At 42.6% G+C, this 24,241-nt stretch overlaps 1 protein-coding gene across 1 annotated transcript in view; it reads left to right on the top strand.

The window, feature by feature from the left end:
- Nucleotides 1-5,439: 5,439 nt before the first annotated feature.
- The window catches only part of LOC120928261 (interleukin 18 receptor accessory protein), a 116,095-nt gene continuing 97,293 nt past the window's right edge, over nucleotides 5,440-24,241 (top strand). Inside the window, exon 1 of the mRNA XM_040339364.1 lies at nucleotides 5,440-5,635. Within this exon, the coding sequence (XP_040195298.1) occupies nucleotides 5,440-5,635 (196 nt within the window). The remainder of the gene's footprint in view (nucleotides 5,636-24,241) is intronic.

Raw genomic sequence — 24,241 nt, 5'->3', positions numbered from 1 at the left:
AAACAGGCTAATCTTGTGGGTATGGTTGCCAATAGTTATACCCGAAATTTCCGAATTAGATCTAATATGTTCTGCCAAAGGCTCTATCATTAAATTAAGGACCAAGGGGGACAATGGGCATCCTTGTCTGGTGCCATTGGTGATATGGAACGGTTTAGATAGCATGTTAGAATTGAAAACTCGTGCCGTGGGGTTTGAGTAGAGGGCTAGAATGGCTTTGAGAATAAAGCCCTCAAAGCCAAATTTCTGTAGAATAAGGGATAGATAGGTCCAATTGACCCTGTCGAACGCCTGCTCTGCGTCCAGTGACAGGAGCAGAGAAGGCGTTCCCGTTGCATTTACATTGTGGATAATATCTATCAATCTTCTAGTTGCGTCGGATGTCTGACAACCTCTGGTGAAACCAGTTTGATCTATGTTAATGAGATTAGGGAGTAAGTTAACAATTCTATTAGCAAGCATTTTTGCGTAAATTTTCAAATCAACGTTCAGTAGAGATATGGGACGAAAGTTCTGGGGCCAGGTCGGGTCTTTGCCCGGTTTAGGGAGAGTAATAATGAGTGCAGACAGCATTTCCTCTGGGAACGAAGTTAATGAGGCAGAATGGTTATACAATTCCTGCATGTGGGGTAATAGCAGTTGTTTGAACGTTTTAAAATATTCATTGGAATATCCATCTGGTCCAGGCGCTTTAACTTTAGGCATAGAATCAATGGAAAAAAGGATCTCAATATTAGTGAAAGGACTATTTAATTGTTTAAGCTGATCACTTGTTAAACTGGGTAACTTAATATGTGAAAGGAATGCTTGAATCTCATCAGTGGAAGGTTGGTGAGTATTAACGTCTTTGGAAAGATTATATAATCCACTGTAGTAAGAGCTGAACGAATCTGCAATGAGTTGGGGGTTAATACGTTTTTTTTGCGAAATAGGGTCATAGAGATGAGAGATTCTAGTTTTTTGTCTATGTCCCTTAATACAGTTAGCCATGAGCTTTCCTGCTTTGTTATTTGCGACATAGGAGTTTGCTTTCAACTTCCTGAGTTTGATATCGTAGGATTCCATTAGTATAGATCGTAAATCATGTCTTAGCTTAAATATTTTGGATTTAAGAGAGGGCGAAGGGTTCGTTTTATTTTCTAAGTCAATGTCACACAACTTCTTGGTGATTTCATCTATCTTAGTCCCCCTCTTCTTTTTTGCTTGTGAACCAAGCTGTATGAAAAGTCCACGTACATAAGCATTATGAGCATTCCAAACTACTACCGGGTCGGTCACAGATCCCTTATTGTCTGAAAATAATTCATTAAATTTTTGAGATACATATTTTATATTTTCAGGTTGTTGTAATAAAGAATTAAATAATGCGCCATAAATAAGATTTATTGTTAGAATTTATATTCTTCAACTGAATACTAACTGGGGCATGATCCGACCAAGTAGCAGTATGAATGTGAGAGTCTAAGGCCCCATACTCACGAGCAAACATGTCTGCTGAAACTGGCCCGCAGGCCAGTTTCAGCAGACATGTTTGGTCGTGTGTGGGCGCGAGCGGGCCGAATTCCAGCAAACATTTGCCCGCCGGGCCTTTTCCCAGCGGACAAATATTCCTGGACTTGTTTTAAAACAGTCCGCTGGAATCCTGCCCGCTCGGACATGTACGGTCGTCAGTACAGACCTACCGTACATGTCCAGGCGCCCGCCGTCCCTCGCATGCGTCGAATGACTTCGACGCATGCGTGGAAGCATTTTAAAGGCGGGCCGCCCACGTCGCCGCGTCATTGTCGCGGCGACACCGCGTCATCGACGCGGCGACACCGCGGACACGCCCCGCGTATTGTTTACGCGCGGACTTCTGTACGATGGTGTGTACAACCATCGTACAGAAGCCCTCTGGCAGACATGTATGGTGAAAACGGTCCGACGGACCGCTTTCACCATACATGTTTGGTCGTGAGTACCCGGCCTAATACATTTTGTAACAACCACTTGTCAGAAATAAATAGGTCAATTCGGGAGTATGTGTTGTGTCGCGGGGAATGGAACGTGTAGTCCCTCTCAGACGCGTGACAACATCTCCAAATGTCATACAACCCATTATCTGCAAAAAAAGTAGTTAGAGGGGAAGCAAACCTCTTAGCACTGGAGGAAGAATCAATGAGAACATCAGGTACCAAGTTGAAATCTCCACAAATTAAAAGATGTCCCTTTTGCATTTCTTTTATTTTGTTCAAAGTGGCCTTATGAAATGTAATTTGTCTGAAATTTCGGTGGATATAGATTTACTAGCGTGTACAAGACATTGTCCAATGTGCACACTAAGATAACAAATCTGCCTTCAGGATCTGAATATTCGTTCAAGAGGCTGAAGGCTACAGTATCGTGTATAGCAATCAATACACCCCTTTGTTTACTAGTATAATCTGCCTTGAAAATATGAGGATAAGAATTATGGCGACACTGTGGAGCGCTATCTCTGGCAAAATGCGTTTCTTGTAAGCAAAGAACATCGCATTTAGAGGATAGTGCCGTTTTCCACATTGAGGCTCTTTTAGCCGGGTGGTTTAAACCATTAGCATTAATAGAGAGGAAGTTGATAGACATGGTCAAGCAGTGTGGATATGTATTGTGTATGATACTCACAGGGCGGTAATATCTTTGGGCGACAAGGGTCAATTGAAGTCCAGAAGTATGTACTGTCAGGGAACAAGAATTCAATCAACCGTTCTGTGACAGCTGCAAATAAAAACTAAAACAAAAACAAAATCAAAACAAGAAACAAAACAAAACAAAACGAAATGTAATTCAAAACAAACAAAAAAAAGTAGCCAAAATAGTATAAATGGCTACAAACCAAAAGTATGAGATTGCTAGTACATATAGGAAGTAAATCACTATGTTATATGTGATGGATAGTAAATACAGCACTAGCAATGCAATATTATAGAAGTCGGGTGAAATATTTAACCGACCAAGAGGAGGGGTAATGTTCAACAGATAAGAGTAACAAAAGTAATATGTCGGATACTAGGGGGATGTATAGATAATGAAAAAAAAAAACATATAGCTAAAGCTAAAAAAGAGAAAAAGTTGAGGACAAAAAGTAAAGTACAATAGCTGTTCATTTTCCTCTATTCAGATGGTAATCTCCACGTTTTTGACTGCCGAAGTTCATTCCTGTCGCATTATTCCTGTCTTCAGGAGAGAGAATTGGGACAATACCCCAAGAATGAAGTAGTTGTAGGCCATCTTTAGGAGTGGACACAACAGTAGTCGTTCCATTGTTGGTAATTAACAACGTAGCAGGATGTTTTTATTTGTATTGAATCCTGTGATCACTCAGCGCCTTGGTTGTAGTCTTTAGTTGTCTCCTCAAATTCAAAGTATGCTGTGATAGATCTGTGTATAGATGAATGTCCTTATAAGGGTCAGGAAGCACTGTTAGGATCCTAGCTTTCGCCAATAATTTTTCTTTCGTGGGATAAAAATGAATTTTCATGAGGACATCTCTGGGAATAGCAGCATCTAGGTATTTAGGTTTGGGTATGCGATGGATCCGATCAATCATCTTTTCTATCTGGGATGTTTCCGGTAGCATAGCAGTAATTAAATCTTCCGCATATTTCAATAAACCAATAGGGGGCATGGATTCAGGGACCCCTCTCAATTTAATATTGTTTCTCCTTGAGCGGTCCTCAAGGTCTGCGAGTTTGACCCTTATCCTCATGTTATCATCTGACAGGTCCTTATAAGCGTCTATAAGATCAGTGACAGTTTCAGACTGGTCATCCATTTTATTTTCAATGGTAACAACCCTGTCACCCAGGCCTTTCAATTCATTAGAGAAGTTGTTCATCATTAATGATAAATTAGACATAAGCGATGCTTGCAGAGATATTAGCATATTTTTCATCGTTGTGTCTAACACTGGTTGTCCCACAGTAGGATAGCTGGTAATTAAAGATGCGTCACAGGGGTTAATCATGTTATGCAGCACAGGTGACATACCTGGGAGTAGAGACTGTGCTGCGTCATCAATCCTCCTCTTTGATTTAGCTGGGCTCTGTGATGAAGGGCTACGTGAGGGGGAGCCTTCAGCGGTAATCGGAGGTTGTTCCGACTTCCATGGTACACTGTCATCATCGGGTAAATCCGAGTAAGATGACGTCGGCCGTATAGCCGCGGTACCGGCACTATCTAGGATGGATGTCCCTGCTGCAGCCGGCATCTCCAAGAAGTCAGTGAGCTTCCTATTCTGTATTTTGTCTTTCTTTTTGTGCGGCAACATCAGGTATGTTCCGCGGATAAGAAGTGAGATATTCCGTCCTGTAATAGGAATCTATAGCGATCGTTTTGCCGCTTAATCCCCGGTTCTCCGACGGAGCTCTGCGCTCAAGCGACCATCCCGATCACGTGCAAGCCACGCCCCCCTGGTTCTCTTCTTTACCTACAGGTTTAGTGCAATGTCCTGCCATTTCTAAATCCCCCAAAGAGAGGACAACACATGTTACATACATAAACACCAAAACACAATTCAAACATGTTACTTACTTTTCTACATGAAAATTGTAATTGTGTAACAGATAAAGTGAAATTCTGGTTACCAGCATTAGAAGCTCATTCTTCAATCTCTTGTTTACAGGCCCAAGAAGACATTCATAGCTTACAAGGTTGAAAAGCCCAAGGCCCAGAGGTGCTTATGAAAAAAAACATTTTTGGATAACAAACAAAATTACAAAGTTCTAGTATAATTGACCCTTTCACCTTTTCGCTGCCAGAGATATTTTGCACAGTTGTTGAAATTCACAATTTAGGCCTAAATCATATAACAAAATCTCACAACCAACTGAATCTAAAATAAGAAATTTACTGGATAGAGGTTTTCAGGAAACAGCACAAATTATTGAAAAGAGGTTCACTAAATTATACCAGGCCTGTGTAAAACGTAAGAAAAGAATAAAACAGCAATAACAATTTTTTTTTTTCCTATATGAAAAACTGTGAAAATATGCATCATTTGAGAAAAGTTGATTAAGAGTAACACTTTGACTAATTTACATCTGTGCATTTCCTGTGGTGTAGCACACATTTCTCAACTTAAGGACAGTTCTAACAACACTGTGGTCTATGTACACTGTTCAAAAAAATGCTCTGCTTTAATGTGTAGTAAATTATGTCCCTGCACTATTTAAAAAAAGCATATTTCAATGGGGCCCATAAAAGTGAATAGTACCACATGAAAATGTATAGTAGCACTCTCATTCTTCATAGTTTTTCCCCAACTTTAACTTGCATAGTATAGCAACATGAATTAAAATCACCCTTTAAAGGAGAAGTATGGCCAAAGCTTTTTTGGCCATACTTATAATATGGATCACAGGAGTGCAGTTCAGTTCAAGCTCTGAAAAGAGCCAGTCCAGGCTCTAAAAAGATCCGACCATGTGGTTAATGTGCACCCAGAAGCTTGGATCGGCACCTGGCTCAGCCTCTCAGCAATCCTCTGAGAGAATGAGCCAGCCCCTTCCATCCCCTCTACAGCCCAGATCTCAGAGCCCAGAGCAGAGGGAGAGAACTGAGCAATCATCTGTGTTTGATCGCTCAGTTTTCACTACAGAGCTGGCGGGGGACAGATGCAGTATTGGATCAATGCTGCATCCACCTACTGTAGGTGAGTATAAATGCTTGTTTTTTTTAAAACCCTGAACTTTTCTTTTAACCTAATGACAATGGCCCGGATTCACAAAGCACTTACGCCAACGTATCTCGAGATACGCCGCGTAAGTGTAAATGTGCGCCGTCGTATCTGTGTGCCGTGCCCACAAAACTATATACGCCTGAAATTAGGCTCCATCCGACCGACGTAACTTTCCTACGCCGGCGTATTGTGGGTGCATATTTACGCTGGCCGCAAGTGGCGCTCCCATTGATTTTCTATGTGCATATGCAAATGAGGGAGATACGCTGATTCACGAACGTACTTGCGCCCGGCACATAATATACGCAGTTTGCGTAAGTCGTACTTCCGGCATAAGTTGTTCCCCCATATAGGAGGCGCAAGTCATGCAAAGGTATGGACCAGGGAACACAGCCATCGTATTTTACTTCGTTTACGTAGTATGTGAATAGGACTAGGCGTAGGTTACGTTCACGTCGTAGGCAGTGATTCTACGTATCTTAGGCAGTTGTTTCGACGTGATTCTGAGCATGCGCACTGGGATGCGTCCACGGGACGGCGCATGCGCCGTATGTTATTCATATCTTTATGACGCTCAGTCCATCATTTACATGGGGTCACGCCTCATTAGCATGGCCCACGCCCACTTCCACCTACGCTGGCTTACGACGAGGAAACCCAGTGTATCTTTAACAGCGAGTGGGAGCAAGTGCTTTGTGAATCCAGTGCTTGCATCTGTGCGCTGCGCCGGCGTAGCGTAAAAGAGATACGCTACGGCAGCATAAATATGCGCCAATGTATGTGAATCGGGCCAATGTATTAAATAATAAACTTCTATTATTGCATGCAACCCACATATAGTAAACCAACAGCTTTAAAGTAGATCTAAACCCTAAATGCAAAGCAATTACTTTGCAAAAGCACTGCATATCATAAACAATGACTTATTGTACAATAATTTTTCTGGATTTTTGCACTTGCCTGTAAAATCATTTTCTTGGAGAACATCATGGGACATAGCACAGCCATACTGATCCTTATGTATCGGGTAATGAGAAACCTACACATGATTGGACACTGGCAAAAATTGCAAGGAGTCCACTCTTATATAACCCTTCCCACACAGGAAGCACTTGTAGATTTGTAGCAAGCTGACATCCAAAAAAAGAGAGGGATTTCTGTGTTCCATGATGTAGTCAAAGAAATAGATTTTACAGGTAAGTACAAAAATCCAGTTTTCTTAATCATACATCACAGGACATAGAGCATCCAAATTAGTCCTTACATATTGGGATGTCATAAAGCACTACTCATGGACCAGAATAAAACTACACAGCAGCCTGCAAAACACTGCGACCAAATGCAGTTTTACCAGAGGCTCTTACATCTACCTGGTTAAGCCTAGTTAAAGTGTGAACTAAAGACCAGATCACAGTCTTTCAGATCTGAGCAACTAAAGCCTGATGAGAGATAGGCCAGGAGGCAGGGCTGGACTGGGACAAAAATTTGGCCCTGGACTTCATCCAGACCGGCCCACTTTAATTCAATAAAATGCTAAACCCCCCCCCCCCCCCCCCCGAAAAATCACGCCTACCAAAAGGTCCCTACATCCATTATCGTATATCATGAGAGGATGAGAGAGAGGGGAATGAGAGAGAGAGGGAGGGTTGAGAGAAAGGGGGTGAGAGGGGGTGGGTGAGAGAGGGGGGTGAGTGTAAGATAAAGAGAGTGAGTGTAAAACAGAAGGGGTGAGTGTAGGGCCCCTTTTTACACTGAGGCGTTTTTTAGGCACTTTTGGGCTAAAAATAGTGCCTGTAAAGCGACTGAAAAACGCTTCCGCTGTAGTCCCAATGTGAAAGCCTGAGTGCTTTCACACTGGGGTGCTGCCAGGGCGTTAGAAAAAGTCCTCCAAGCAGCAGCACTGTTTTAAAAACCGGCCCACTGAGCCATCGGCCCACCGGGAAACTCCCTGTGGTCCCTATGGCCAGTCCATCCCTGCCAGGAAGCATCTATACTCCTGGTAGAGTTCACAGGAAATGGTGGAGCCTTTCTTTATTGCTTGAGGAATAAGCTGACCAAGCGTACCATAAGCTTGAGGAATAAGCTGACAAATCTAACAGGAAATGATTGACTTAGCAGCTGCTTGACTTTTCCTTGGTCCTTCAGGAAGGACAAAAGGCGAATCCAACTGCCTGACTGCAGCAGTCAATTTCAAATACATCTTGACAGCCCGAACCACATCTAATGTGTGCAGGGTTCTATCTCCTGGTGACTGGGGCCTGTGAAGACAAAACAATGTCCTGGTTTAGACGGAAAGAAGAAACTACCTTCGGCAAGAATGGTGGCTGAGATAGAAGAGACCACCCTGCCTAGGTAGATCACCTACATTATGGCGGACGCATCGGACACTTTTGATGCTATTTTGGGACCATTGTCATTTATACAACAATCAGTGCTATAAAAATGAACTTATTATTGTGTAAATTACACTGGCAGGGAAGGGGTTAAGTGTGTCCTAGGGAGTGATTCTAACTGTGGGGGAGGCTGGGCTACAAGTGACATGACACTGATCCCAATGACAGGAAGCAGTAGATCAGTGTCAGGTCACAATTCAGAACAGGGAAATGCCTTGTTTACACAGGAATCACCCTGTTCTGCAGCTCTGTGACACGATCATGGGGCGCCAGTGGACATCGAGGTCCAGCGGGCACGGAGCTTGTGGCAGGGGACATACAGGCACATCTCTTTGCGCAGCCGTGCCGTTCTGCCAACGTAAATGTTCCTGCGGCAGTCAGCAAGCGTTTGAACAACCTAGACATCAATACAACTTGTATGGAACTATGCCATATCTATGGAAGTATCTTATGGAGAAGGTGACAGTTGTGGTTATCCCAACATGTTATCCCAACATGTTTGACCACCGTGGGCTTCCTCTGGGGATGTAATTAATAGCACAATATGGGTCACTAAATATGGAATAAAATACATTTAGAACATAATATTTATAATTCATCATAGAGTACAGACCATATTTTGAAAAAATCAAAACATTCCACTGTCACCCAGCTTATTGCACTGGCGATCCTGGTTATCTGGAGGAAAAAATATCACTGTATGCGGATGATGCTGATACCTCATTAATTGCAGCCCTTGAGGCCTTTAACGAGTTTGGGCATTTCTCGGGCATCTGCATAAATTGGACTAAGTCAGTTCTATTCCCTAAAGATGTACAGGCCAGGGCGACCGCGACCCAGACCTCCCTGCTCTTGTGAAGGACTTCACATACTTGGGGATTAGGGTGACATGGGACCTGCAGTCTTTCCAACGTCTCAATCTCCAATCGGTAGTAACACGTCTTAAGGACCATTTCTCTCGGTGGGCGGATTTACTGCTTAATCTTCTGGGACGCATTAATATTCTTAAGATGATCTACCTGACAATAATAGATCAACACCTGTATCTCCTATGCAGGCCTTTATAGGCAGGAGATCAGGTGTAACACATTGCTGTCGGATTCAATATAGAGCGCCATATAAGACGCACTTCCGCATTCCAGGCTGAAACGCATCACGGCGCCGGCGATGACATCATCGCACGAGCAACGTATGCGTTCCACCGTGAAACACACTTCGCCGCTAATTCGCCCATAGTGTTACATATGTTTCCGATATAGAAACCCATGATAGAAAAGCACAAGTGGTTAGAACGTGGTGTACTTGTGCAAATCCATGAGAAGTCCTCCACATAAATGCCCAAGGTTGGTCCATTCCTGGCAGAAATAATTTTTTATTCAGGATCGTCAAAAGAGTAGAAAAGGGGACATAAGGTTACTCAAATAGCAAACAGTATCCCACGTTTCCAGATAAAAACACTTTCAAATAAGTATTCACTTGTTCATGAAAATCTTCAAAGTAGGTCATTCTGTCTGAGCCCTTTCCTTTGTTAATTTTAACCCCAAAAAATGGGAAAACGTATTGACTCGAGTATAAGCCTAGGGTGAGAATGCAGCAGCTACTGTAAGCGGAAAAGAGGGTCAACAATGTCCATTTGCACGCCCCACTGTGCCCATTTGCACGCCTCACTGTGCCCAATGCAACCTCACTGTGCTCATTGCAACCTCACTGTTCCCATTGCAACCTCACTGAGCTCATTGCAACCTCACTTTTCCCAACCTCACTGTGCCCATTGCAACCTCCCTGTGCCCATTGCAAACGCACTGTGCCCAACCTCACTGTGCCCATTGCAACCTCACTGTGCCCATCCTCACTGTGCCCATTTGCAACCTCACTGTGCCCATTGCAACCTCACTGTGCCCAACCTCACTGTGCCCATTGCCACCTCACTGTGCCCATTGCCACCTCACTGTGCCCAACCTCACTGTGCCCATTGCAGCCTCCCTATGCTCGAGTCAGTGTACCTGAAATTCTTGACAGACTGCAGGCATCCATTCATTGTTTAAAAGTCGCGATCTCCTCCTGGTCCCGTTCCGTGATAGACATTTCCCAGCAGCCTATCACGGACATCTTCTCATCCTCGGATTCAGTTTCCCAGCAGACACTGTGTTCCGCCAATCACAGACATCTTTTCATCCTCGGACAAGAGAATATCCGTGATAGGCGGAACACTGATTACAGTGTCTGCTGGGAAACGCCTACCATGGAAGGGACCAAGGGGAAGCCGCGACATTTAAACAATGGATGCTCGGAGCCCTTTAGGTACACTGACTTGAGTATAAGCTGAGGTGTGTATTTTCAGCCCTAAAAAAAGGGTTGAAAAACTCGGCTTATACTCAAGTATATATGGTAGTTGGTTAGAAAGTGGTGTACTTGTGCAAATCCATGAGAAGTCCTCCACATAAATGCCCAAGGTTGGTCTATTCCTGGCAGAAATAATTTGTTATTCAGGATCGTCAAAAGAGTAGAAAAGGGAACATAAGGTTACTCAAATAGCAAGCAGTATCCCACGTTTTCAGATAAAAACACTTTCAAATAAGTATTCACTTGTTCATGAAAATCTTCAAAGTAGGTCATTCTGTCTCAGCCCTTTCCTTTGTTAACCACAAAACCATACAACTGAGAAGGCACTACCGTCCCCATGACTTCCTTCGATCTTATATTGATTTCATGTGCTGCACTTATACATAATTGGTCACTAGCAGGGCTGTGAAAGAAGGCATGGAGTAGGAATGTCCTGCACTATACGAGTGACCATTCTACGCTATCAAAAATACACGTCATGCTTTGAAGCTGATTTGCGGGAGCTGCACATACAGTGCATCGAAAAAGTATTCATACGCCTTGAAATTTCCCACATTTTGTCATGTTACAACCAAAAACATAAACATATTTTGTTTGGTTTTATGTGATAGATCAACACAAAGTGGCACATAATTGTGAAGTAGAAGAAAAATAAATGTTTTTCATTTTTTTTACAAATAAATATCTGAAAAGTGTGGTGTGCATTTGTATTCAGCCCCCTTTACTCTGATACCCCTAACTAAAATCTAGTGGAACCAATTGCTTTCAGAAGTCACCTACTTAGTAAATAAAGTCCACCTGTGAGTAATTTAATCTCAGTATAAATACAACTGTTCTGTGAAGCCCTCAGAGGTTTGTTAGATAACCTCAGTGAAAAACAGCATCATGAAGGCTTTGAACATCTCATGGAGCACTGTTCAACTTATCGTACGAAAATGGAAAGAATATGGCACAGTATGGCATTGCAAACCTACCAAGACATGGCCGTCCACCTAAACCAGCAGGCGGGGCAAGGACAGCATTAATCAGAGAAGCAGCCAAGAGGTCCATGATAACTCTATAGAAGCTGCAGACATCCACAGCTCAGGTGGGAGAATCTGTGCACAGGACAACTATTAGTCATGTAATCCACAAATCTGGCCTTTATAGAAGAATGGCAAGAAGAAAGCCATTGTTGAAAGAAAGCCATAAGAAGTCCAGTTTGCGAGAAGCCATGTGGGTGACACAGCAAACATGTGGAAGAAGGTGCTCTGGTCATATGAGACCAAAATTGAACTTTTTGGCCTAAAAGCAGAACGCTATGTGTGAAAACTAACAATGCACATCTGAACACGCCATCCCCACCGTGAAACATGATAGTTGCAGCATCATGTTGTGGGGATGCTTTTCTTTAGTAGGGACAGGGAAGCTGGCCAGAGTTGATGGAAAGATGGATGGAGCCAAATACAGGGCAGTCTTATGAGAAAACCTGTTTTGCCGCGTACACACAGTCATTTTTCGGCTTGTAAAAAACGAAATTTTTCAGCCTCTAGAAAAAACAACGTTTTTTCCAACTTCATCATTAAAACTACATTGCCCACACACGATCATTAAAAAAAAATGCTCTAGCAAAGCGCGGTGACGTACAACACGTACAACGGCACTATAAAGGGGAAGTTCCATGCGGATTACGCCACCCTTGGGGCGGCTTTAGCTGATTTTGTGTTTGTAAAAGACGGTTCGCGCTTTTCTGTCTGTTACAGCGTGATGAATGTGCTTACTCCATTACGAACGGTAGTTTTACCAGAACGAGCGCTCCCGTCTCATAACTTGTTCTGAGTATGCGCTGGTTTTTTCACGTCGTTAAAGCCCACAAACGATCATTTTTTACAACCCGAAAAACGACATTGTTTAAAACGTCATTAAAAAATAGAGCATGTTCAAATTTTTTTTTTACGTTTTTCAGAACCCGAAAAAATGCTGTGAAGCCCACACACGATCATTGTAAATGACATTTTTTAAAAACGTTGTTTTTTTACATGCTGTGTACGCGGCATTAGAGTCTGCAAAAGACTTGAGACTGGGGCAGAGGTTCACCTTCCAGCAGGTCAGCAACCCCAAGCATACAGCCAGAGCTACATGGAAATGGTTTAGATCAAAGCATATTAATATGTTAGAATGGCCCAGTCAAAGTCCAGACCAAAATCTAATTGACAATCTGTGGCAAAAACTTGACAATTGCTGTTCACAGAAGTTCTACATCCTACTGTATCTGACAGGAGCTATTTTGCAAAGAAGAATGGGCAAAATTGTCACTCCCTAGATGTGCAAAGCTGGTAGAGACATCCCCAAAAAGACTTGAAGCTGTAATTGCAGGGAAAGGTGGTTCTACAAAGTATTGACTTGGGGGGGGGGGGGGGGCTGAATACAAATGCACGCAACACTTTTCACATATTTATTTGTTTTCCTTCCACTTCCCAATTATGTGCCACTTTGTGTTGATCTATCACATAGAATCCCAATAATATACATTTACATTTTTGGTTGTAACATGACAAAATGTGGAAAATTTCAAGAGGTGTGAATTCTTTTTCGAAGCACTGTACCAATTAAAATCTGTTTCCAGTACAAATATATTCTTGAAGAGCCAAAAGTAAAATGAATGGAGTTACACTTTAAGAGAGTGACAAGCTGTTGTGGTTTCACATTGCCTATGTTTAGCTTTATCTATAACCATGTTGAGGAAGCTTCCATTGCAAAGGCTTTTGACATAATTAACTAAAATGTGAAGTGAGGTGAAGTGCAAATAAGTGAAATTACAAAACCCTGTGATAACCTATAAACATCCAATCATTTGTTAGAATACATGTCATCTTACAAAATGTTACCTTGTCTTACAGATATGCCCCATACACATGAGCGGAAATTACGTCGGAAAAACCTTGGATGGTTTTTCCGATGGAATTCCGCTCAAGCTTGGCTTGCATACACACGGTCACACAAAAGCTCTCTGAACTTTCGACCGTCAAGAACGTGGTGATGTACAATACTACAACCAGACGAGAAAATTAAGTTCAATGCTTCCGAGCATGCGTCAAATTGTTTCTGAGCATGTGTCGGAATTTTGCGCATCAGAATTGCTACAGACGATTGGATTTTCCGATAGGAATTTTTTCCGTCAGAAAATTTGAGAACCAGTTCTCAATCTTTCGGGTTTAAGTGCCCAGTGGTCAAGTGGTTAAACAATGAATGGACGCCTGCAGTCTGTCAAGAATTTCAGGTACACTGACTCGGGCATAGGGAGGCTGCAATGGGCACAGTGAGGTTGGGCACAGTGAGGTGGCAATGGGCACAGTGAGTTTGCAATGGGCACAGGGAGGTTGCAAATGGGCACAGTGAGGATGGGCACAGTGAGGTTGCAGTGGGCACAGTGAGGTTGGGCACAGTGAGGTTGCAGTGGGCACAGTGAGGTTGCAATGGGCACAGTGAGGTTGGGCAAAGTGAAGTTGCAATGAGCTCAGTGAGGTTGCAATGGGAACAGTGAGGTTGCAATGAGCACAGTGAGGTTGCAATAGGCACAGTGAGGCGTGCAAATGGGCACAGTGAGGCGTGCAAATGGACATTGTTGACCCTCTTTTCCGCTTACAGTAGCTGCTGCATTCTCACTCTAGGCTCATACTCGAGTCAATAGGTTTTCCCATTTTTTGGGGTTCAAAATAGGTACCTCGGCTTATACTCGGGTCGGCTTATACTCGAGTATATACGGTACCAACATTTTTATGTTTTAGGTAAAATATGGCTGGAAGAAAAAATCAATCACCTTGGTTATCATTTTTGTTTGTCAGCTATAAGGAGTGACTTTGGCGCAAGAACCGGTTCAGCATAGTTCAAAGAGTCCTCCCTATGCATCAGGATCTAATAACTACAATCTTAAAAATGCTTCTACTAGCTGCACCTTGTCTCTCACTTTTGCTCGATGGAACTTCAGAGCGCATGCGCCAGTGATGTCACTGGCTGCATGCAGGGTGAATATCTCCTAAACGGTGTTTGTTTATAAGATATTTATTTTACCTACAGATAAGCCTTATTATAGGCATACCTGTAGGTAAAATTGACCAAGCAGGCTTTACTATCTCTTTAATAAACATTACACAATTGCACAGTAAACAACATAAATAATCTGAGTGTAACAAAAGCACACATTTGTATATCCCATTAGAGTTGTCCTATTCATGAATCATTTGTTAGTTATTATTTTAGCAGTTTGGGAAATCACATGAAAAAATATAAACTACAATACATGAGCTTTCCATATTTAAACTCTATGCCAGTGGTCTCCAAACTGTGGTTTAGGGGGCAGATGCGGCCCTTTGCTTGCATCCACTGACACCAACAATGGGGCATAAATACTGTAGCTGACACCAACGAAGGGGCACAAATCTTTTCAATGACACCAATGATGGGACACAATTTCTCCCAAGGACACCAACAATATGGCATACCTTCTGTCGCTGACACCAATCAAAAGGGCATTATTTCTCTCACTGACACAGTCAAAAGGGCACTATACCTTCCACTGGCACCAACAATTGGGCACTATTTCTCACTCTGATACCAACAATGGGGTACTATTTCTCCCACTGACACCATCAAAAGGGGCACTGTTCCTCCCACTGACACCAACAATAGGGCACTATTCTTTCCACTGACACCAATAATGGGGCACTATTCCTCCCGCTGACACCAACAGTGGGGAATAATTCTTCCCAATGACAACAATGATGGGGCACAATTCTTTCAATTGATACCAACATTGGGGCACAATTTCCTCACTGACACCAATGATGGGGCATAATTCCCCCCCCCCACTGACACCAACAATAGTGCATAACGTCTGTCGCTGACACCAGCAACTGGGCACTATTACTCCCACTGAAACCATCGAAAGGGCACTATTTTTCCCACTGACACCATCAAAAGGGCACTATTCCTTTCACTGACACCAATGATGGGGTACTATTGCTCCCACTGATACCAATAATGGGGCACTATTGCTCCTATTAACACCATTGAAAGGGCACAATTCCTCCCACTGACACTAACAATAGAGCACTATTCCTTCCACTGACACCAATGATGGGGCACTATTTCTCCCACTGACATCAATGATGAGGCATAATTCCTCCCACTGACACCAATGATGGGGCACAATTCCTTCCATTGATACCAACATTGGGGCTCAATTTCTGACACCCACAATGGGGCATAACTCCTGTCACTGGTACCAGCAATGGGGCACCATTCCTCCCACTGACATCATCGAAAGGGCACTATACCTTCCACTGACACCAATGATGGGCACTACTCCTTCCACTGACACAAGTGGTGGGGCACTATTCCCCTCACTGACACTGATGATGGGGCACAATTCCTTCCATTGATACCAATGATAGGGCACACTTTCTCCCACGGATACCAACAATGTGGCACTATTCCTCCCATTGACACCAGCGATGGGGCACAATTCCTCTCACTGACACCAATGATGGTGTCACGTCTACCCCAACGCAAGTGGTCTGGCACTATGGCTGGCTACTGTGTTCTTCACCTATAGCAACCTTCTTTTCCATAAGGCAAGCAGGTCTACTGGTACTCGGTTGCCCGCAGGTCTTATACACAATGCTATAGCGCCTGGCCACCACACCAGGGCAAGCGTGAACTGAGCAAAGCAAACAGGCAGGGCCATCTTAATAGCATCATTGGCCCCTGGGCAAAGTAATGCTCTGGGGCCCCTACGATGATGACAGTGCAGGTAAACACATCAAGTAGGTAGGACGGCTCAAGGACCAGTTGCTTTGGGGAAAGTGCAGGGGCCCCTATGCAGCTGGGGCCCCTGGGCAGTGCCCAGGAGTGCCCTCTCATTAAGACAGCTCTGTAAACAGGTACTTGCGTTTGACAGACAGACAGAGTGGTTCTATGACAGTCCATGTAAAAGGCAGGGAGTAGTCCAATACCCGGTCCAAGGTCATACACAGGGAAGTCCAAACTAGCAGAGCAAGGCAGGCAGACAGACAGACAGACAGACAGGGGGCTTGATCAGGAATTGTTTAGTAAGTTGGAGACCCCTGCTCATAGGTATGCGCAGCCTATTGCATTAGGGTGTGCACCCCAAAGCCCAAACACACACTACCAATCACTAACGATGTTCATTCAGAAAGGAAAGGGGCCGGTAAATTACATATTTACTGGCCCCTTCCACACTCCTAAAACATTCCAGCTGCAACAGCCAATAGGAGAGGAGGGAAGCTGGCAGCACTGCGGGGGGAAAGATGGGAGCCAGGGCAGTAGAGAGAATCTGTGCACAGGGTGATTAGGGTGTGCCTGGGCACACCTGGCACGCCCTGTGTGCACGCCTATGCCCCTGCTCTATACAATGTGTGAGTAGAAAAGCAGCCCATATATACTAATCTCTTCATTGTTATTCACAAGCTCAAATTGACCACATAATGCAACCCGCTGAAATGCTCTAAAATTGTCCTATTTCATTACCAAAAATGGTCCATATACAAGTAATTGCAGAAAGCTTGCTTAAAACATAATATAAAACATAAATAGTTCACAGAACATATTCTGTACACCCGAGCCAGTGATAAAAAACATGTTTAAACAAGTATTCACCTTTCAAGAAAATCTGCAAAGTAGGTCATTCTGTCTCATCCCTTTCCTTTGTTAACCACAAAGTCAAAAAGCTGAGAGGGTACATTGACATGCAGTCTCTTCGACTTCCTTTGGTTTTAAAATGATTTGATGTGATACCCCTATACATTACACAATTGGTCAGGACAATGAAAGAATGGTGAGTAGGAATGTCCTGTACAATAGACACCAATTCTGTGCTATTCTGAGTGTGACCATTCTACCCTATCCGAAGAACACTCCAAACTTTGCGACTGGTTTGCAGGCACTACACATGCTGTTTAAAAAATGTTTCCAGTTTCTGAAATCCAAACATAAAAGATGCAAAACCACACTCTAAAATATATTCTCGAAAGAACAAATACAAAGTAAATGGAGTTACGTTTTAAAAGAGTGACAGGCTGTATTGAGGTTTTGATTTGTTTATGCTTATGCCGCGTACACACGATCATTTTTCGGCATGAAAAAAAATGACGGTTTTCGGCATGTAGAAAAAACAACGTTTTTCCAACTTCATCATTAAAACGACGGTGCCCACACACCATAGTTTTTTTTTAAATGCTCTAGCAAAGCGCGGTGACGTACAACACGTACGACGGCACTCTAAAGGGGAAGTTCCATGCGGATGACGCCACCCTCGGGGCAGCTTTAGCTGATTCCGTGTTAGTAAAAGACCATTTGCGCTTTTCTGTCTGTTACAGCGTGATGAATGTGCTTACTCCATTATGAACGGTAGTTTTACTAGAACGAGCGATCCCATCTCATAACTTGCTTCTGAGCATGCGCGGGTTTTTAACGTCATTTTAGCCCACACACGATAATTTTTTACAACCTTAAAAACGACATTGTTTAAAACGTCATTAACACAATGCAGCATGCTCGAAAAAAATATGTTGTTTTTCAGAAGCCGAAAAATGATGTGAAGCCCACACACGATCATTTTAAATTACATTTTTTTAAAACAACGTTTTTTTCATGCCGAAAAATGATCGTGTGTACGAGGCATTAGATCTAAGGGTAACCATGTTGGGGAACCTTCCATCACAAAGGCTTGTGATCTCATTAACTAAAATGTGAAGTGAGGTGAAGTGTAGAGAAGTGAAATCAATGCAACCAATAACTTCAAATATCCAATCACGAATAAGGGAATTTGAACGAAAAAGTTTCTTTGCATGATTGTGTAAAGTGAACACAAGTAGCCATGCTAAACTTTACTTTGCTTCCTAACTAGGGAAGAACGGAGTGATTTTGGCAAAACTGACTTCACATAAAAATGATTGATTTAAAAAATATTGTTAAAATAAGCCTCAGTGCAGATTGTTTAAGCAAAATATGGCTGAAAAAAAAAAATGACATGGCTTTAGTTGTCATTTTTGTTTAACCACTTAAGACCCGGACCATTATGCAGGTTGAGGACCTTGCCCCTGGCAATTGCGCGGTCGTGCGACGTGGCTCCCAAACAAAATTGGCGTCCTTTTTTCCCCACAAATAGAGCTTTCTTTTGGTGGTATTTGATCACCTCTGCGGTTTTTATTTTTTGCGCTATAAACAAAAATAGAGCAACAATTTTGGAAAAAATGCAACATTTTTTACTTTTTGCTATAATAAATTTCCCCCAAAAATATATAAAAAAACTTTTTTTCCCTCAGTTTAGGCCGATACATATTCTTCTACTTATTTTTGGTAAAAAAAAATCGCAATAAGCGTTTATCGATTGGTTTGCGCAAAATTTATAGAGTTTACAAAATATGGAATAGTTTTATTGCATTTTTATTAATAATTTTTTTTTTTACTACTAATGGCAGCGATCAGCGATTTTTTTCGTGACTGCGACATTATGGCGGACACATCGGACAATTTTGACACATTTTTGGGACCATTGTTATTTTCACAGCAAAAAGTGCTATAAAAATCCATTGTTTACTGTGAAAATGACAATTGCAGTTTAGGAGTTAAGCACTAGGGGGCACTGTAGGGGTTAATTGTGACCTCATATATGTTTCTAACTGTAGGGGGGTGGGGCTGGACGTGTGACGTCATTGATCATCTTTCCCTATATCAGGGAACAGACGATCAATGACACTGACACAGTGAAGAACAGGGAAGGTGTGTTTACACACACCTCTCCCTGTTCTTCAGCTCCGGTGACCGATCGCGGGACACCGGCGGCGATCGGGTCCGCGGGTCCCGCAGGCACGGTCACGGAGCTTAGGACTGGGTCGCGAGCACGCTGGCGGCAGGGCGCTCGCGACCCAACGGCTGGGCTTAAAGAGACACGTACAGGTGTGCGATTGTGCCCAGCCGTGCCATTCTGCCAACGTATATCGGCGTTAGGCGGTCCTTAAGTGGTTAAAGCCAAATTTCACCTAAAAAGGGAAGTTTCACTTCCCCAACCCCCTCCCACCTTCCCACCACCACTTTTGGATGCTTTTCATTTTTTGGGGAGTACATTTTTCTGACAGGTTCTTTTTTCTATAGATTGCATTAAAAATACAATAATTTTTGCACGACAATATTGCCAACAGAAGGCCTTGATTATGCCAAAAAATACTGTGTGGTGTGTTTATTACTTAGTTATCTTACTTTAAGATATTTTAATCTTGTGTCTAGAGGAAACACATGCAGGCACAGGGAGAGCATGTAAACTCCAGGCAGGTAGTGTCGTGGTCAGGATTCGAACCAGCGACCCTTTTGCTGACATTGGCTACAATATTGGGTACTTGTCAAGAGCTGAGTTTTATAATGTGGGTATATTAAAGACTAGAGCAAGTGACTAGAAAATTAAACTTTCATGTTATAACATCTTAGCAATACAAATACACGCTAGTTATATCTGATAATGCAGTATAAGCTTACTTCAAAAATGTCCTTTCATGTTGAGAGAGCTGTATGTCTGCTGGTCATCTGTATCCACAACTTTCCTGATTCTCTGCATGCTTTACAATTTTTCTGGTGCTGTTTGCTTTTAATTTCCAAGGACTACATATGCCATGGAACCCTGTTGCCTGCAAGCGGTGATTCAAGTGACCACCCTTTTCCTTCAAAACAGCATCAATTCTTCAAGGTACACTTGCACACAGTTTTTGAAGGAACTCTGCAAGTAGGTTGTTCCAAACATCTTGGAGAACTAACCTACAGATCTTATGTGGATTTCAGCTGCCTCAAATCCTTCTGTCTCTTCATGTAATTCCAAACAGACTTGATGATGTTAAAGCGGGGGTTCACCCTTAGAGGGCACTTTTCCCCCTTAGATTCCTGCTCGTTTTTACTAGGGGAATCGGCTATTTATTTTAAAATATGTGCAGTACTTACCCGTCTACGAGATGCATCCTCTCCGTCGCTTCCGGGTATGGGCTGCGGGAATGGGCGTTCCTTCTTGATTGACAGTCTTCCGAGAGGCTTCCGACGGTCGCATCCATCGCGTCACGATTTTCCGAAAGAAGCCGAACGTCGGTGCGCAGGCGCAGTATAGAGCCGCACTGACGTTCGGCTTCTTTCAGCTACGAGTGACGCGATGGATGCGACCGTCGGAAGCCTCTCGGAAGGCTGTCAATCAAGAAGGAACGCCCGCTCCCGAAGACCCATACCCGGAAGCGACGGAAGAAGATGCAGCTCGAAAACGGGTAAGTACTGCTCATATTTTAATACAAATAGCCGATTCCCCTAGACTGAACGAGCAGGAAGCTAAGGGGAGAATTTTTTTTTTTTTATAAATGGGTGAACTCCCGCTTTAAGATCAGGGCTCTGTATGGGCCAAACTATCACTTCCAGGATTCTTTGTTGTTCTTTACACTAAATATCGTTTTTTTTTTTTTTCAAATTCTCTTTATTAATTTTTTTCAATTTGTTACAAAACATTCTTCTTAAATACATATATTATATCCCTTTAATACATACATTTCATTTCCCTACCCCAATTAAAATCCAGTCTCAACATATTTCCTTTATCCACTTATAATTGAAAAGTGTGTAAGAGGCCCCCTTATCCCAAACTCCTATCCTGCTCTATTTTGCTTTTATCCCGGCTATCCTCCTTTCTTGGCTTATAGTTTGGCCATTTCTGTTATTTTATCTCGACCTCGGGGTTAACTTAATATGCAAAGTTGGAAAGGAGGACCCCTAGGGGAATAGGAGGGGGAAAAAAATAGAGTAAGTGAAAAATTCCCCATTATTCAAAGGGTTTCTTATAAATTAGCCCAATTTAGGGCCCCTATTAGGAGGGGGCTGAACCTGCGGCTCCATACCCCCCCCCCCCCCCACCGTGTCCCTGTCTCTAAAGTGCTAAATAATGCCTATAAAAGAAGAAGAAGAAAAGAAAGAAGAAAAAATATATATATAAAAAATGTTTTTGTGTTAACCACATCCCGTATTTATATCCCCAAATTATTTCATGTGATTAATGTGTTATTAGTATAGTGCCAAGTTCTACACCTCTCCAAATATACCGTGTATACTACTGTATATATACCCGTGTGTGGTAGGAAAAGAAAAAAAAACTCCATTGTTAAAAGGGAGTATTAGACTGCCCACTATGGGGCTTTAATTTAGAGGGGCTGGATTTACCGCCCCATACACACCACTGTGCCCCAATCTAAAGTGCTTGTGCATTCATACTATAACCAAAAAAAAGAGGGAGAACCCCCTTATTTAAGGGGGTGTGTTAAATTGTAGCCCAATATAGGGCTATTATAAGGGGGGCAATTACTCACGCCCTACCCCCTAAAGTGTTTATGTATAGAAAGAGGAAAGGAAAGGGGGAAGAAGAAAAAAAAAAAGGAAAATCCCCATTGTTCAGATGAGTGTCTTATAAATTAACTCAATTTAAGGCTCCAATTTGGAGGATATTTTCCTTACAATTCCACACCCACCACTGTGTTCCCATCTCTAAAGTGCTAAAGCAATAATTCCTACTATTAAATAATAAAAAAAAAAAAAAAGGGGGGGGGGGCCTTATACCCTATTGCTCTCCCCCTTCTACTGGCCCAGGGTACTAATATAGGTTTCTGTCTTTCTAAACTCCCTCCATCCTCTTCATATCTCTTCGCATTTTGGTCTACATTCATTCTGGATCGACAATAATTCCTCCATTTCTCCCATCCTACCCACCTCCCTAGGCCATTCCCCCACTGATGGAGCGTTTTCTTTCTTCCAATTCTTTGGAAGAAAAAAGAAAAGCCTTTGCTCCATTCAGTAGGTAAGGGATTAGGGACTTTCTATATTTTTTCCTTGAGGACGTTGTATTATGGAACAAACATACCCATGGGTCACATTTCACCTCTGTGCCACTTATCTTTTTTATCAAACCTAGCATTTCTTTCCAGAATTTCTGTATCTGCGGACATTGCCACCAGATGTGAGCATGAGTTCCCTCAAGCCCACATCCTCGCCAACATAATGGTGACGTCTCGCTATTCATTCTGTGGAGTCTTGGTGGTACAAAGTACCATCTAGTTAGGAGCTTGTAGTTCATCTCTTTTATTTTATTATCTATAGAGGTGGAGTGGACATAATCCAGGATCTGTCTCTTTTCCTTAGGTATATTTTGTTTTAATTCCACTTCCCAAGCCCTGACAGATTTCAATTTCTCCACACCCCCCAACGAGGTCAGTACGCTGTATATGTTTGATATCCCTTGTCTACCCGGACCACTCCGTTCTATGAGTCTTTCCCATGGGTTTGACTTATTGGACAAAGTGCTGAACTTGTCTATACCTCCAATCGTCTCCCTCCGCGACTCCACACCTTTCTTGTATGTCTCTCAGAGGGCTCAGAGTATCTCCCTTCATAATATCTTTTAGTTTCAATACGCCCGTCCTTGCCCATCTCAGGAAACGGCCTCCCTCCTTGCCTGGCAGGAAGTAGTCCGTGCCGTTAGGGGCAATTGAGGGCTATTATACGGCCATCTCTTGATTTTAGAAATTCTGTCCCATACTCTAAATGTTTCTTTGGTTATTGATGGAGTGTCTCCTAGGAGACATCTGTATTGTTTTAGGACCCATATTCTTGTACCCAAATCTTTACCACTCAGGTTCTCCTCAATGCCTACCCATTTTTCCTTAATCCCTCCCCCTGAAACCAATCAGTTATCCTTTTTAATACAGCAGCTTCATAATATATCTTGAAATCTGGTAATTGTATACCTCATTCATTTCTAGGCCCAGACAAGATCTCCACGGAAATACAGGATTTCTTATTTTACCAGATATATCCCCTTATTATTTTCCCCAATGTTTTAAAATAAGCTTCTGGGATTTTAATTGGGAGAACTTGAAATATATACAAAATTTTGGGCAAAATCATAATTTTAATGATATTTACTCTCCCAAACCAAGATATTATATCTGTCCCATAGCTTTTAAGTTCTCCTTTAATTTTATTTAATATGGAAATGTAGTTATTTACATATAGCTCCCTTTCTGATTTTGACATAAGTATCCCTAGATACTTCATTGCCTTTTGCTTCAAAGTGAATGGGTAGAGAGCTCCAAGGTCTCTGTGTTCTTTTGGACTCATAGATATAGTCAGAGTCTCCATCTTCTCTCTATTATTTTTTAAATTTGAGATTTCTCCATATTTACCATATTCCTCCATGATTTTTGGAATTGTCTGTATTGGATTTGATACATAAAGCATCATATCATCGGCGAACGCAGAGATCTTGTGCTCTTCCCCATCCACCTTTACCCCCTTTATCTCCTCATTAGATCTAATTGTGGCCAATAGGGGTTCCAGGGATAGAACGTATAGGAGAGGGGAGAGCGGGCATCCCTGACGAGTCCCGTTAAAAAGTGGGAAGCTTTCTGACAAGGTACCATTAACTCAAAGCTGCGCCGAGGGTTTAGAATATAACGCTTCTATTAGCCTGAGTATTATAGGACCCAGTCCTATATATCTTAATGTTGTTGTCATAAATTTCCAGTCTAGTCTATCGAACGCTTTTTCAGCGTCAAGAGACATAAACATTACCGGTTCTCTATTCTTCCTGGCTTTTTGAATCAGAAAGAGCCCTCTCAGCACATTATCTCTTGTTTCCCTCCCGGGGATAAACCCTGCCTGATCTTTGCCTATCAGCCCTGCCATTTACGGTTTTATTCTCTCGGCCAGTATCTTCGCATATATCTTTATGTCGACATTA

Source organism: Rana temporaria, chromosome 2 (genome assembly GCF_905171775.1).
Source record: "Rana temporaria chromosome 2, aRanTem1.1, whole genome shotgun sequence".
In the NCBI taxonomy this organism is placed as follows: Eukaryota; Metazoa; Chordata; class Amphibia; order Anura; family Ranidae; genus Rana; species Rana temporaria.
The sequence above is the reverse complement of the archived record's forward strand: the minus strand, read 5'-3'. Positions and strand labels throughout refer to the sequence as shown.